Raw genomic sequence first — 15,409 nt, forward strand, 5'->3', positions numbered from 1 at the left:
AGCATTTAATATTGTTTTGCAATCGACAAACGACACACACGTAAGCACACGTCCACATATTCGGACTTGGGTTTCAAAAGTGACATTTAAAAAGAAATCCAAATGTGAAAGATGTCTGCCGAGCGTCTTCATGTCTGCGGCACCTGCAACAGCAAAACACATTCAATGTCAAGAAGATGTTTCAAAAAATACAACGATTTTTATTCAGTTCAGCAATAATAGTTTACATTTGTATTGTGCTTTTCAAAGTATGTTTAAATAGTAGAACTAGTTGTAATAATAGTAAAATAATTTTCCAAAGCAGCTGTTCAAAAAAGGTTCCATGAGCAGCAACTTGGTGTTGAATCGTTAAAAAAGACAAAAGAAAAAAGTGCATGCCTAAATATGGTAACCAATAAAATTGATCATAATAAACGCATGACTCCGTTTTGGTCCAATCAAAAGCGCTGACATGATTATGAAGCTGCTAGAAATGTGCTCATTAAAAAAATGTTGACTTAAGCTTGGACAAATACAAGATTGTGACATTGCAGCGTCTTAAAACTTTTGAATGTATTTTCTTTCTAAAAAAACAAACAAACTTTCTTATTCCCATCCTATTTATTGCTCCACATTGAATTTCCGTTAGGATCACGAGGGGGAAAATTGGAAAATAAATCTGCCGCTTGAGAATCAACATCAGTTATCTTACGTTTGACTTCTCCCGAACTGTCTGCCAAATATTTCTTGTAATGATGAAAATCAGGAGCCAATTCTGGCATGAACGATTCGGACCTGGAATTAGTACAGACCAAAAACCCTCTGAGACTAATTGCTTGCTTTTCTGAAGTCGGACCGTAAAGCGGCTTTTCTCCGCTGTTTGTTCGACCCCATCAAGATGCCGTAAAAGAGCGGCCGCTGTTTAGAAAGTGTCGCCGTGATGCGAGCCATCGTCGTCTTGGCTCTTAAGTGCTTTCGTGCAGTGCTCCTCAAAGTCAAAATCATAAATTGATGTTTTTTTAGGGGGGGGGGGGGATTCTATTCACAAAGAAATACGCCTGCTGCCGTTTCTTTCTTTTGTCATATCGACGTTTTTAGTTGTCCATCTTCCAAGTGTCACGTGGTGGCAGTATGAAAGTCTGGGGCTGCTTTGCTACGACAAGATCTGAACGACATGCTCTGATTTTCTGCTTTAGTCGAGCAGAAAATCCTTTAGGCCGAAGTCTGCCCATTAATTGTTGCCCTCAAGCGGAAACACTTTTGGGTTTTGCGCTCGGCCAACGGACGGCCTGTGAAAAGCAAGAAAAAGAAAAAAGGGTCCAAGTCTGGAGTTGAATCCAATTGAGATGTTGTGGTCTGACCTTTTTTCAATTTTTCAAGACACTTTGCGGACCACCCAACTCCTTCTCACTGACCTGCAAAGGTTCCCGGATCTCAATTTGAGAAGCCATCCTTTCTTACTTTTGAGAGGAGCTCTTGCAGTCTTACCCTTTTCAAGGACCCGACGCCACTTCCTCGAATGGCTGCCATCAAATCGTCCCGACCGGATCTCTGGAGGGATGTCGGCAGAGGACGGAATGACTGGTCTCTCTTTCTCTGCGGGGACGGTTTCAAGGAGTTCTTGAGCTCTTTGAGAATGTCCACGCTCTCCTTCTCATTGGCGCCGTTCTTCAGATTGTTGGACTTTGACTTCTTTTGACTGAACGCAGCCTTGGAGCCTTCGTGCTGTTTGACCATCTCTGCAATCTTCCTGGTGGGCGCCTCTCCATTGGGATTGGGGGGGCCCACCACGGTGGGATTCTTGTGAAGGTTGTCTTTGGAAGTCTGCTTCTTGTGTGACGCGTCAGCAAGACTCGGCTCCTTCTTGCTTTGGTGGAATCGACTGGTAGAGCACAAAGCTAGGAGAGAACAAAACAAGTAGAGGACAAAACTAGTCGAGGACACGTGGGCAAAAGTCCAAATCTATTCTTACCGTCTTCAAGGACACGAGGCTGCCCCCCACCTGGAGGGGCAACCGCGTTGGGGTTTCCGTGAAGGTTGATCTTTGGCGTCTGCTTCTTTGATGAACTTTGAGTGGACGCCTCAACGGGACTTTGCTCCTTCTTGCGTTGGAGCCGCCGCTGTCGCTCCCGGTCCTGGTTCCGAGTCAGAATCCCGGTGGCTGCCATCCTTGGACCTGGCAGATCGAAGTGGTACCCGAGCTTGAGCAAGGTTGTGTTCTCCCGAAGGAGCCGGACCATCTCCATCTCCACTTTCCCGCCGCAGATGTGCCTCTGGTTGTGGAAGCGAAGTTCCACCAGGGTGCTGTTGCGGGTCAGAGCCTCCAGCAGAGCCAGGATCCCGGCCCCCGAGACAAAGTTGGACTCGATGTTGAGGTTTCGAATAGACCGGTTCTGGCTGAGCGTCTTGGAGATGGCCGCAGCCACGCGGTCGTCGGCGCGGGTGTTGGCCAGGCTGAAGACCGCAACGTTGGTGTTGGAGGTCAGAGCCTCGGCGAAGCGGAGCAAAGTCTCCTGGGGGACGTCCTGGATGTTGTTGAGGTTCACTTGGCTTGTACCGGGATCATCACGCAGGACTTTCTCCAAGGCCTCCTCGATGACGATGGGGTTCCCGCTGGCTCCATCAGAGCCAACCAAGTTTGCTTTTGTCATCTCGATGGTCTTGAGTGAATTTTTCTTCCCGGGACATTCAGTCCGCACTTCCTTTTGACTCTCATCCGCCTTTTCGACGCTTTTCTCTGAAAGATTCTGCCAGCGTTTCCCCTTTTGAGGTGTGTTCCGCCTCTCCTCTGGAGTCCTGGTGTCCCCTGGTTGGCCCCCGCTTTCATCTGAACGGTCCCCCTGTGGACCAGAACAGGGCGTAAAAATAGATTGGATGTGAGCTGGTGAAAAACCGTCACTAACAACAAACAGGCTTGTTTTTGTCACACTCCATCGTCACTATTTTGGCCGACAGGATCGAGTCTGTTCCCCGAGACGATTCTTCCTTGTCTTTTCTTGTCGGTGGCGAATCGTGGCGCTACTTTGTTAACTCTCAAAAGTTTACTAAATGATGGCTTGTGGTTGGTACACCTGACTTGCAACCAAAAGATTTTCCGTCAGTATTTTAGGGCTGGACTTTTCTTTGTGCAGTTTGCATGTTTCTCATGCACTTGTGTGGCTTTTCTGTGGGTTTCACAGTTGGTTGGTCCATCGTTGAGTTAGTTGTTGCATCCATTGGTTTGTTTGTTGTCAACCGGTCGGTTGTTTTGTTAGTTGGATGAGTAAGTATATTGCTTGGTGAGTTTAATTAGTTGGTCGTTCAGTTTGTTTGTAGGTTAGTTAACTGACCGGTCAGTACATTAATCGGGCAGCCGGTTGGTCAGACACTTTGTTTGATTAGTTGGTTGGTTAGTTGGTGTGTTCTTTGGTTAATTGATCTGTTGATAAGTTAGTTGGTGGACCGGTGTTCTTTGGTTGTGTTTTGGTCCATTGGTCGTTAGGTAAACAGGTTTGTTGGGTAACTAGTTGGTTGCTTGGTTTGTCAGTCTGTTTGTGGGTTGGCTGGTTAGTGAGTTGGCCTGTCAGTTTGTTATTTGGTGTATTGTTTATCCGGTGATTCAGATGTTCTGGATTTATTTAGTTTGGCTAGTTACTTGGTCATCATTTGGTTAACCGTTGTTTGGTAGCTTATTTGCTCAGGTAGTTTTTGTTTGGTTGGATGGTTGGTCACCATGTGGTACGCTGCATGTGGACGAGTGGTTAAGCAAGCGGCTTATGATCAAAGAAGCCTAGGATTGACTTTGGTGATGTGAAAATGTATCAAAATCAAACTTATCAAACTGACACAATCGGTCATTGAAAGGAACCCTCTCACCTTTCCCAGGTTTTTGCAGTTCTCGTCCCTGTCAAAGGTCCCCGTGGGACTCTTGGCCTTCTGGTCCTTCTGCCTCAGACCGATGGGGACGTGCCGGTCGGGTTGCAGGTCCTCCAGTTCCTCCTCCAGCTGCCGCAGCTCATCGCAGGTGAGCGAGGCCAGCAGCTCGTTTTCGTCCACGTCCTCGTACGTCTTAGCTTTCCTCCGAGAGACGCTCGTCCTTTCCAAAGTGAGAACTCCACAAAGTTGCGGTGACAAAACGTTTGCCGCCGACTCCATGAGGACGCCGCAGACAAGTGGAGGAAGATGGAAGACTTCTTGCTGGCTCTTCATCTATCGGCTGAGGGGAGGGGCCATCGCGCCTCTGATGTCTTGTCTTTTTTTAGGATGTGGGCTCTAGGGGGGTGTCAATGAGGGGGGCTTAGTGGCGGAATTTGAGCCCTCTGAGTGGCCTGTGCTAAGAGCTCGTCTCGTCCCTCCGGAAAAAAGCGTCGCAGACGAAGCTCCTCGCTGTTGCGTAACGTGTCAGGAGACGATGAAGGAAACTCTCCAGGAAATACTTCTTTTTTTTTTTCCTTGGCGAGTTGAAATGATGTGAACAAACTGAATGATCTTTAGATGGTCTTTAAACAGATTTTTTGCCCCTTGAATGTGGAATGAGGGCTACATTTGACCTCTGCCAAGCAATGTTTTGGTTGATGTTGTTGGTTTTGATCGATGAGCTGGTTGCTCAGTTGGTTAGTTAATTGTTGCTAGGTAGTTCAGCTCTTTGGTCAGTTGGTTGATTGTTGGTCAATCACTCGCTTTGATGGTGGTTAGTTGACTGGTCGGTCAGTGGTTAGGTTGGATAGTTAAGATTTATGTTGACCAGCTGGTTGCTCAGTTGGTTGGTCGGTCAGTTGCTCTTTTGGTCAGTTGATATTTAAGTCAGTCAATCAATCTGTTGGTCAGTGAGTTAGTTTGTTAGTTATTTGGGGCCTTGGTTGGTTTGCTAGTTTCAATGATCATTCAGTCGGTCTGTTGGTTTTGTTAGCCTGTTGCTTATTTGTTTTCTCGACTGGTTTGTTTTAGTCTGTTTATCGGCCAATGAGTCAGTTAGTTGGTCAGTTGGTTTGTTTGTGTGTTGGTCAAAGGCTGGTTGGTCTTGGTCAGTTCTTTGGTAGGTTAGTTTGAATAGTTACTTGCCCTTAAGTGGTTGGGTCAGTTGCTTCCTTTCTTGGACATTCATCAGTTGATTGGTGAGTGACTTGGACCCTGTTTGGTTGGCTGATCTGTTGATCGGACCGTCAGTTCGCTTTTCCGCTAAGTGGATTAAAGTTTTCTTGTGCGTCTCTCAGCGTCATTAAAGCAGATTATACCACTTCTGCTTTTGTTGTCATGTTGCCGCGGCGACGAGCGAGGCCAGGTGACCTATCGTATCTCATTACTTGCCGCCGCATAACTGCGCTTTCAGCCTTAAAGCTGCTGTTAATATGTCCTTGTGAACTGCCTGGGAAGCGTCTGGACCCATCGACCCTGTTATTGTTTTTTTGCCCTATTCTACCAGTCGTGTGTGTGTGTGTGTGTGTGCGCGTGTGTGTGCGTGTGCGCGTGCGTGCCTTTCTGTCTGTGTACGTGTGTCAATAATGCATTCCTGATTGTGACATGCTGTCAGTTTGCTGTAGTTCAATCTAACGGCCTCTGGAGGGCGCCAAATGAGCAGCGTGTGACTGGCAAAAGCGCTTCACAGTGACGTCATCGTCCATTCAGCAGAAAGCGGACCAAATCGGCATCACCTCTTACAGTGTAAATGAGGTATGTACATTAACAAAATGAAGGCAAGACAGACAATTAAATGATCAAAGCTGTCACTGTCTGTATTATGCAAAATTAGTCATGATTATATTGACAATAGACATATATAATGTAAAGAAACACACTATTTTGATGTTGTACAGAATGTGACGTAGAATGGTGACATCATCATGCACATTTCCCAAAGTTTGTGACAAGCAATAATGAGCTCATGAATATAAACAAGCTCATGTTAGGATTTGTTGCGCAGCCTCCATCTAACCTTTGACCTGTTTGCGGCTTCAGCCTAACGTGACACTATTGAAGCTGCCCTCACAAAAGATGGAGGCCTGATGTGTTCAAAGTTGATCACAATGAAGATGGAGGATTTAGCTTGACAGCTGGCGCTGTCATTTCCAAAATGGCTGCTATGTATAAGCCACGCCCCTTAGTTTACAATCAATCTCCGGGGACGCTGATTGGTTCATTTGATGACAAGTAGTCGACTGGCGGGATGAACTTGAATCTCGTTTTAATGTTGACGTCACTCATTCACTTCCTGTATAAAGCATCGATCTCATTTTGTGTAATCATGTGTTCACGCTTGGTCTCCTTGGAGGGGGTCGTGCTCGCGGTACAAGATGAAGTTTCGCAGTCGGGGCGGGAAAAGTTCCGAGTTCATAATGTCGTGGTTGTTCAGTCGCTTGAGGGTCAAACGTCTTCTGATCAGCAGCCGGCACAAATGCGACAGCGAGCGAGGGCTGCCTACGCACAAACATATGAACGCTTGAATGTGTAAACATGGTCAATATGTGAACACAGATGAATACATGATGGCAGGAATGCTAACATAGCAATGACGCGACATGAAGAGGTGAACGCATGAATTTGTAAACATGAAAAGTTCAACACTCGAAGACAAAAACGTGAAGTCAAAAGACGTGCGTACGTGAACACACGAATTGGTCGGCGTGACGATTTGGCGAGGTGACGACATGAGGAGCGACTGACCGAGCACGTTGCAAATGTGCGTCCACTCGGGTTGCTTTTGCAGGATGCTTGTGAGTTTGGAGCAGATGCCAACACGGTCCACGTAGTCCAGAAGCGTGCGCACCACGCGGCCCGACACGTGCGCCAGACACGGCAGACTCATGAAGTCGCAGAACTGCCGTGTGGACGCACAACAACACAACAAATCGGCTCAAAATATGAATAGAACTCCCCCCCCCCGTTCTATTCATATTTCGACAATTAAAAAACATGCAGGTTTTCTGATGATTTTTTTCCCCCTAAAATTACTTAGCATAAAAAAAATGCCACCATTCTTTCCAATATTTTTGGGCAGAATGTACATCACAGAATTTTCCCTGGAAAAGTATGTTTTGGGAAAATCTGGATTTTTATTCATTTAAATTTGTTTTATTCAGAATTCAGTTTTTTTTTTCTAGAATAAAAATGCATTGTTTCCTCCAAAATTGTTTCTCAAAGTAATGTATTTTGGAAAAAGTCAAAATTTCTGTTAAAAAAAATCGATCAATTATTATCAAGAATTAAAAAAAATTCTCTAGGGAAAAAGTAATTCGGTAGTTTTCAAATCTTTTCCAAAATTATTATTTCTTGGCGAATGAAAAAACAATTTTCATTTTTTTTTCACAATTAATATTTTGTCCCAAAAAAATTACATTGTTATATTCAGTTGTTTTTTTTTAAGAATAGTTTTGTATTTATTTTAGGAAAAGTTTTGCTAAGTAAGAAAAATAGTTGTTTTAATAATTTAATAATAGATTTTTTTTTTTTCAACTTTTGTGATGTTTTAGATGAATGTACTTTTGCAGTAAAGTCATCTATTTCAAGAAAAAGCTGTTGTCGTGTTTTTCCTTCTCAGACGAAAAGACACCGGGCGGCCTCACGGGAATCTTGCCGTCGCTGTCCTGGTCCGGCGGCCGGCCGTCGCCGTCGCCGTCGTGGCCGCAGCGGAAGCATCTGCGGGCGTCGTAGCCGGCGTTGAGCAGCATCCTCATCATGGCCGGGTCCTTCAGGCAGTACTGCAGCGCGGTGGGGAAGAGCGTGTCGCTCACCGCGCCGAAGTAGCGGTTGACGTCGGCCTTGGCGTCCAGCAGCAGCCGCACCAGCCGGTGGCGGCCCGAGCGCACCGCCACCAGCAGGCAGCTGAGCGGGTCCAGGTCGGTCTTGGCGCCGGCCTCCAGCAGCAGCCGCGTGCACTCGCCGTCGCCGTTGGACACGGCGAAGTAGAGGGCGCTGCGCCGCATGTCGCGGTAAGTCTGCGAGTTGCGCGCGCTCATGCGGTCGTTGACGCGGAAGCCGCGCGACAGCAGCAGCGACAGGCAGACGCTCCGGCCGCCTTCGGCCGCCGAGTGCAGCGGACTCTGGCCCGCCTCCTTCAGGGCTCGCTTGCTGGTCACCGGCAGCAGCAGCTTCACCGCCCTGCCGCCGACACACGTCACATGCGCCATCTGTGAGCCGGCCGGACACGCTGCCATCCGTCTATCGGCCGTCCAGTCATCTGACCCGCCGTCCGACCACTTTTCCATCCATCCATCCGTTCTGCCACCCATCCAACTGTTTGTCGATCATCCGTTCCTCTCGCCGTTCATCCATCATCCCTACGGCCGGCCATCCAATCAGTTATCCTTCCATCCGTCTGGCCTTCCACCCGGTGATCTATCTATCTTTCCATCCTGCCATCCATCACTCTTTCCATTCATCATCCCTCCATCCTTTCATCTGTTCATCGGCCATCGCATTTTCCATTACATGCATGCATCCAACATCAGCCGTCATTCCGTCCAGCTGTCATCCGACCATCCACCCATCATCCATCCTTTCATCCGTCCATCTGTTATCATCCATTCATCCACGCGCGCCTCCAACAGCCATCCGACCGTCCGTCAAGCCGTGTGTGCGTGCGACTGACTCGTAGTGTCCGGCGTAGGCGGCCTTGTGCAAGGGCAGATGTCCGGTGGCGCTGTGCAGGTTGGGGTCGGCGCCGTTGTCCAGCAGCAGCTGGATGCAGAGCGGGTTCCCCGAGCCGGCCGCGTCCTGCAGAACGCTTTCGCCGTTGCACGCCTGAGAGTTCACGTCGCTGCCTGAACAACGACGACAACAAGTCCAACATGGTCTCGGCGTCTCCATGGCAACGCTTCTCAATGACACCAGTGGCCACTTTTAGCATGTATTGATTTTGCGGACAACTTTTGGCTTTAATGCCCATGACTACGAAAAAGTGGCGTTTAGAGGAAGGAAATATGCTCTGTATTCATTTCAACTCCATCGAAAAATCCTTGTAGTGACCCAGACTTAACATCCATCTACCAGGCCACTGGCTCTGAAATGATTACCGGCAATTGAATAATATTCCGCCAACAAACGCACGCCCACCGCAGTTGAGCAGGATCTCCACGATGGCGACGTGCCCTCGCTCGGCGGCGGCGGCCAGCGGCGTGACGCCGTTGGTGTCTTTGTGGTTGACGCGTCCGCCGTTCCGGAGCATCAGCATGAGGATGTCGGCGTGTCCCGCCCGGGCCGCCTCGTGCACCGCCGTCCTCTTCTCGCCGCACACTTGCTCCACCCAAGCGCCACGAGACACCAGCGCGCTCGCCATCTCGAAGGAAGACGCACGAACCGCTGACGGGGAGCACAAATTCAAGGAGATTTTCTTAAAAACACAGAAAAAAAGAAGAAAAGAAAAAAAGCGGGTGGGAGAGTTTTTCATTAGGGGGAAAAAAAGTTGTATTCAAGGGGAAAAGTTTATTATTTTTCTCTCCGGTTTATATCTTCAAAATGTAATTGGTTACGTTTTTTTAAAATAAAATAATTAAAATAAAATAATCATTAATTTCTTTCCAGAATTCAAATTTTTTTCTTTAAAAAAAAGTACAGAAAAATCTTCAGGAAAATGTTTTTTGTTATACTTTATTTGTTATTATTTATTTACAGCTTTGTGTATATTTATATTTTAAAATATTTATTACATATATTAATGATTTATTTATTGTACTTAAAACTATATTATTTTCAAATATTTAATAATTATTCATAATAATAATAATTCTTCTTATTTGTATTATCTCTTGGGGGAAATTGATTTTAGATAAGCCTTTTCTTTAACAAGTGGTTCATTTCAAATAAAGCGCAATATTCATTAAAAACTTTTTTTTTTCAATCTTTTGTCTTGCAGCCATCTTGCACGTCCCCGTTTATGCCGCCATCGGCAAGCGTTCCACGGCATTCAATGGGCGATTTGGTTACCTAGCAACAGCGGCGACTCGCTCTTGCCGTTGAGCACGTCGGTCTGAGCTCCGCCCACCAGCAGACTGCGAACGTTTCCGGCGCGGCCGCCTTTGACGGCCAAGGTGAGCGCCGTCTCGCCGCCGTCCGCCGTCCTGGCATCCAGGTTCAGCTCGCCTGCCACTGACAGGTCAAAGGTCAAGCCGTGAAGCCCCGACAGCTGCTCGAACCTGGCGGGTTGGCGGGGGTGCGGTGGCTCCCCAAAATATGAATCAGACGTTATTTTAACTTGAGCGCTGGTCAGCTGTCATGCGGGAACAAAGCAGAAAGCGGTGGCGGAATGCAGCTGGCAAATGCGTCGCGTGGCGCCCGCGTGACTCATCCAATGCGTACGTGCGCACTTCAAAGGAACGCCACAGAAAAGGCGGCAAAAATTGGAGCAACAAAGTGGAAAAAGGCTTCAAAGTCGCATGCAGTGTTCAGGAAAAAGTGTCACGTTCCAACTTCGAATGGCGTCGAGTCCAAATGCAAACACGATCGCCGCCATTAATGATTGAATTGACACATTTGCTTGATATTGAAATCCCGATGATTAAAAACGATTATTTGTTGATTTCAAAACTTGACTCCTCAATACTAATAATTGATTTGATGGCTGTTTGGAAGTCGTTTTCCAAAAATTAAGTGATCAAGTAGTAGTAAAGTAGTTTAAAAACGCAATTTGGGGAAAGAAAATGATATTAAAAAATAAATAAATCTTGAAATTTAACTCATTCCCTGCCATTAACGGCTATAGACGTCAAAAATTCATTTGAACTATTTCTATTCGTTTTAACATTGTTTCCCACTTTTGTTAACAAGAGTATGAAAACCTAGAATTTTTTGTTGTACATTTAGAACAGATATAAAATGTGTGATTAATTGTGAGTTAACTAGTGAAGTCATGCGATTAATTATGATTACAAATTTTAATTGCCTGACGCCCCAAATTTTTTATAATGTTTTCTTCTTTTTTTATTAATTAATTACCATTGACGGCTATAAACGTCAAAAATTCATTTAAACTATTTCTATTAGTTCAAAAAAAAAAAATCCCGCTTTTGTTAACAAGAGTATGAAAACCTAGAATTTGTAATTGTACATTTAGAACAGATATAACATGTGTGATTAATCGTGAGTTAACTAGTGAAGTCATGCGATTAATTACGATTAAAAAATTTAATCGCCTGTCGCCCCTAATTTTTAATAATCTTTTTTTTTTTTTTTTTTTATGAATTTATGGCAGTGAATGAGTTAAAATAGTTCAAATTTGCCAAAATGTCATTTTTCAAAATTAACCAAATATTTCAGGAGAAAAGTCATCAAAATAATGCATGAGATTTATATGGGCCTTTTTGGGATGAAATCTTCTTTCAATGTACAGAGTTGACCTGAGTTTGAAGTGGGAGGGGCTTGGCCGGACTCGAGTGCGCCCACCAGCTCAGCTCAGCTCGGCGGCGCTCGCTCACGTGTCAGGACGGTCTGCAGAACCTCCGGGGTGGGCCGGCAGGCGGCTCGGTGGAGGGGCAGCCAGCCGCGAGCATCCGCCTCCCGGAAGGCCGCCGGCCGCCTCAGCAGCGTCCTCAGCGTCCACGCATCGCCTGCGGGTTGCCGCGGCGACAGGATCCGGCGTCTTCAGCGCGGCCGGTGAGGGAGCCGCGGGTGCGGGCGCTGGTCTTTGCCTTACCTTGCTCGATGGCGGCCAGCACTCGCAGGTTCTCCTCCGTACTCGCCGATAAGCTAACAACACAGGAAGTTTGTTCACCATTTCATGAACTCGTTCACTGCCATTGACGGCGAAAGACGTCAAAAATTCATTTGAGCTATTTCTATTGGTTTCACATTTTTGGAGTATGAAAAGATTTTTTTTATTGTACATTTACAACAGATATAAAATTTGTGATTAATGGTGAGTTAACTAGAGAAGTTTTGGGATTAATTATGATTTTAAAAATTAATCGCTTGACGCCCCTCATTTTTTTATATTTTCTTTTTTGAAAAGAAAAGATTTAAAAAATACATTTTTTTTAAAAAAAGAAGAAAAGATTATTAAATATGAGGGGCGCAGGCGATTAAATTTTTTTCGTAATTAATCTCATGACTTCACTAGTTAACTCACCATTAATCACAAATTTTATATCTGTTCTAAATGTACAATATATTTTTTTAGGTTTTCATACTCTTGTTAACAAAAGTGGAAAAAAATGTGAAACTAATAGAAATAGACTGATTTTTTTGTTGAGTGAATGATTCCCAATGCAGAAATAATCTAGCCCCTCCCCCAAAAAAGGAAAGGAGAAAAAAAAATCCAGAAAATAGAAAAAAATGACAGATTAAAAAATATCTATTTTTTAATGTTTAAATAAATGAAGGGAAAATGCTTAAAATGTCCCTTTTTTCCTCCCTCTGAAACTCCAGACGGCGGAAGTTTTGTAGACGGTCGCAGTTGTGAGTTTGCGCACCTGCTGGCTGATTTGATGAAGGTCTGGCGGCAGGCGTGGTGGATGCCGCGCTGGACCACGCCAGCGTTCAGCTCGACGTCCTCGACGTCCTCGTCGTCCTCGACGTCCTCGTCGTAGTCGTCCCACGCGTTCATCTCAAACAAAACAAATCTTTTTTTTTCACTTTGATTCTTACAGATCATTTTTACTTTTTTTAAGATCATTTTTTGTTTGATCAGATTTGAGGTGAGTTGTTTTTAGTATTAAATGTCTTTTTAATAGTTTTGATCATTTTTAGGTCCTTTTTTTGGGGGGGGGGTTCTTGTTTTGGTGTTTTTTCATCAGGGGCGTTTTTAGTGATTTTGTTGTTGATTTTTTTAGAGCTCTGTTTTGTTCATTTCTTACCGATTCAACATGTCATCGTCGTTTTTTTATTTGAGCTTTTAGTGATTTTGGGTCGTTTTTTGTTGTTGTTAGTCTTTAAGTTTTTAGGTCTTTTTGATTTAAAAAATATGTATATTTGATCCAGAATTTTTCAGACTTGATTTCTTTCTTTCTTTTGGAACGCTTCAAGCTGTTGGAGTTTCCAAATGTTGTTTTTAGATATTTTTGCCTTTTTTAAAAGCCATTTTTAGGTAATTGTAGTATTTTTTGGGGGGGCTTTTAGAGCCTTTTGGTACAAGAAGAAACTAAACAATCTCAATCAAAAAAAATACATTTTTAAAAAAGTGGTCCAAACTATCAGCAGTGCTACTTGGTATCCTGCATGCTCAAGATGCTGCTACGGTTACCGTGACGACGACGAGGCCGAGTCAGCCTCTTTTGACCGAGCGTATTGAAAAGCATTTTTTCAGTCCACATTGAAGTGGAAAATGTCTTACCTGTGAGTTTTGACAGCAGTTCTGGCAAAAGGAGACAACAGCGAAGTCGCGCCCGGGCGGCGGCGACGCTTTTATATTTAGCGGCGGGTGGCGTCATGTGGAATATGTCCGGGTGATGCCGGCTATTGTGTGAGCTAAGCTGGGTGGGCTTTAGCGGGTGGGCGGCGCCGCCGTTGCCACCCGCCAGGGGTCTTGGCGCTATTTTTTGACACGTGGACCAAATGAAGCCCCAAATTGTTTGTCGACGTGATGAAATGCGGCAGGACACACAAACTAACGAGGGCTGCTTGTTTGAATGTTGAAACGCTCTTCCAACAAGAACAAACTTTTAAAAAGGAAACAGAAACAAAAATACATCAAACAGCAAAACCTATATTATAAACCAAACAAAAAATACTACAATTTAACAGCATGGAGCAGGTAGGGCCCAACCGATATGCATTTTTTGAGGCCGATACCGATTTTTGGCAGAAAAAAATACAGATTACCGATTAATCAACCGGTTGTTTTTTTGGATTTGTGACGTTTGTATCTTGCTATTGCCTTCAGAGGCCACATTTGAGGGGAGCTTTTACCAATCGTATTAACGTCATCATCACGCTTCCGATGTACGGCACTGAAGGTGCCTTTGACTCGTCATTGGCCTTCAAGTGCAGCCTTTGAAATATCCTGCAATTTGGGCTAACTTTCCGTCATGGGCCTTCAAATGCAGCCTTCAGAGGTTCCTTTTGATTTGGGACGTTTTCACGTCATCTGCCTTCAATTGCAGATTCTGCAAAAAATTCTTGCAAAACATCACATTTTTGTATTTGTTAAAAAAGAAAAATGTGTAAAAGAATTTATATTGCACATGATGGATGTCATAATAATGCCTCCCTCTCCTAAAATGCCCAAGTGCTTCTTACTATCGATCACATTAATGAAGTTGAAAAGCAGTAGACAGACCCATATGCTTTTTTTCAGAGCCGATTATCGATTTTTTTCTGGGACCGATTATCGGTAGTCAGGGAGGCCGATATTTGAAGCCGACATACATTTGCAGGAAAAAAAAGTTGGCCTCAATTTTTTTTATAACAAAAACTCCAGCACTTGACTGCTTGAATGCCTTTAAGCACATGTTTAGTCAACCGATTTTATGATTAAAGGGGTTTTAGATCTTAGAAAATAGACAGCTTTGTTTTAAAATTCTGACAGAAGGTGCATCGTGGCCCCAAGCTCAACATTCTGTCTTATACAGTTCAATGAAAACAAATATCTCATTAAAATTGACTATAGTAAATAAGTTTCCCCCCCAAAGAAACATAACTAAAATTTTCAAATCTTTGACTTATCTTTGTTTTAAAGCTCTAAAACAAAAAGTGTATCCTCAACGTAGCTGCTGGCCAGCTGAGAAATGAATGTCTGATCAACGCGGCTGTCTTCTCTCCTTTGCGTTTTGTGGGTGTTGCCTTATTTTTGTGTGCCGCAAATGCCGCTGCAGTCTTCGCCATACTGTTTTTTTCTGTGGTAGAAAGTAGCGAAACAGACAATGAGTGACTTACACTTGGAGTGTTTGCCATCACATTCTGCACCAACTATAATATGGCTTACACGCACAGACACGCATCGGAACGCACATGCACTCGCTAATTGCCTACTTTTATCAATATTTCCTAACCGTTCACCCCGCACGCTAACTCCCAAATAGCCGCTATAAAACGGCTATTAGGTTAGCCCGCGGGCTAACTGTTTGCTCGCGGGCTAACCTAATAGCCGTTAATTCGTGAGCTAGCCGGTTAGCTCGCGGGCTAACCTAATAGCCGTTAATTCGTGAGCTAGCCGGTTAGCTCGCGGGCTAATAGCCGCCAATTCCTGAATCGCTGAATATCGGCCGGGCCAATCCTAAAAAACAGCAGATTCGCACTGGTCTCTTAACAACAACAAAAATCCAGTCTGGCTTGTCTGAGACAAGAATTTCCTCATGGGGAAGAGCTAACATAACATAGCGAAATAATTGCATATGAGATCTGATGAAGAAGCTTCTTTTACATATAACATCAAGTTCTGGTTCCAGAATCCCAAGATCGAGTAAACCGGGCCTGCCAATGGGTTTCCGAGGCCGATTGGATCAAGGTGTAACCAAACAGCTCCTGATTGGCTGTCTTCTGGTCATTTTTCCAATCACCACGTAGTAGTAGTAAATAAAGGCATTCC

The 15,409-nt window shown here is 44.7% G+C and overlaps 2 protein-coding genes across 2 annotated transcripts; both read right to left on the reverse strand.

Annotated features, from left to right (window-relative positions):
* Positions 1 to 3: 3 nt before the first annotated feature.
* On the reverse strand, positions 4 to 5,510 carry lmod2a (leiomodin 2 (cardiac) a). Its single transcript, XM_077568708.1, has 4 exons — positions 3,835 to 5,510; positions 1,952 to 2,819; positions 1,468 to 1,877; positions 4 to 143 (listed from the first exon to the last, which is right to left on the reverse strand). The coding sequence occupies exons 1-4, from the start codon at positions 4,165 to 4,167 to the stop codon at positions 129 to 131; spliced, it is 1,626 nt and encodes a 541-aa protein (XP_077424834.1). The 5' UTR covers positions 4,168 to 5,510; the 3' UTR covers positions 4 to 128.
* Positions 5,511 to 5,771: 261 nt separating this feature from the next.
* Positions 5,772 to 13,304, reverse strand: asb15a (ankyrin repeat and SOCS box containing 15a). Its single transcript, XM_077568718.1, has 10 exons — positions 13,217 to 13,304; positions 12,357 to 12,490; positions 11,582 to 11,634; positions 11,364 to 11,495; positions 9,877 to 10,038; positions 9,007 to 9,252; positions 8,543 to 8,714; positions 7,518 to 8,052; positions 6,619 to 6,772; positions 5,772 to 6,372 (listed from the first exon to the last, which is right to left on the reverse strand). The coding sequence occupies exons 2-10, from the start codon at positions 12,488 to 12,490 to the stop codon at positions 6,206 to 6,208; spliced, it is 1,755 nt and encodes a 584-aa protein (XP_077424844.1). The 5' UTR covers positions 13,217 to 13,304; the 3' UTR covers positions 5,772 to 6,205.
* Positions 13,305 to 15,409: the final 2,105 nt, after the last annotated feature.

Source organism: Vanacampus margaritifer, chromosome 6 (assembly GCF_051991255.1).
Source record: "Vanacampus margaritifer isolate UIUO_Vmar chromosome 6, RoL_Vmar_1.0, whole genome shotgun sequence".
Classification (NCBI taxonomy): Eukaryota; Metazoa; Chordata; class Actinopteri; order Syngnathiformes; family Syngnathidae; genus Vanacampus; species Vanacampus margaritifer.

Excerpts from the sequence above, each read along its gene's own strand:
- lmod2a (XM_077568708.1), bottom strand. The coding sequence starts at position 4,167 with ATGAAGAGCCAGCAAGAAGTCTTCCATCTTCCTCCACTTGTCTGCGGC. Across the intron at positions 2,820-3,834 it reads ACTGCAAAAACCTGGGAAAG|GGGGACCGTTCAGATGAAAG; the intron begins GTGAGAGGGTTC and ends TCTGGTCCACAG. Across the intron at positions 1,878-1,951 it reads GCCTCGTGTCCTTGAAGACG|CTTTGTGCTCTACCAGTCGA; the intron begins GTAAGAATAGAT and ends GTTCTCTCCTAG.
- asb15a (XM_077568718.1), bottom strand. The coding sequence starts at position 12,490 with ATGAACGCGTGGGACGACTACGACGAGGACGTCGAGGACGACGAGGAC. Across the intron at positions 11,635-12,356 it reads TTCATCAAATCAGCCAGCAG|CTTATCGGCGAGTACGGAGG; the intron begins GTGCGCAAACTC and ends CTGTGTTGTTAG. Across the intron at positions 9,253-9,876 it reads CGAGTCGCCGCTGTTGCTAG|CGGTTCGTGCGTCTTCCTTC; the intron begins GTAACCAAATCG and ends GCTCCCCGTCAG.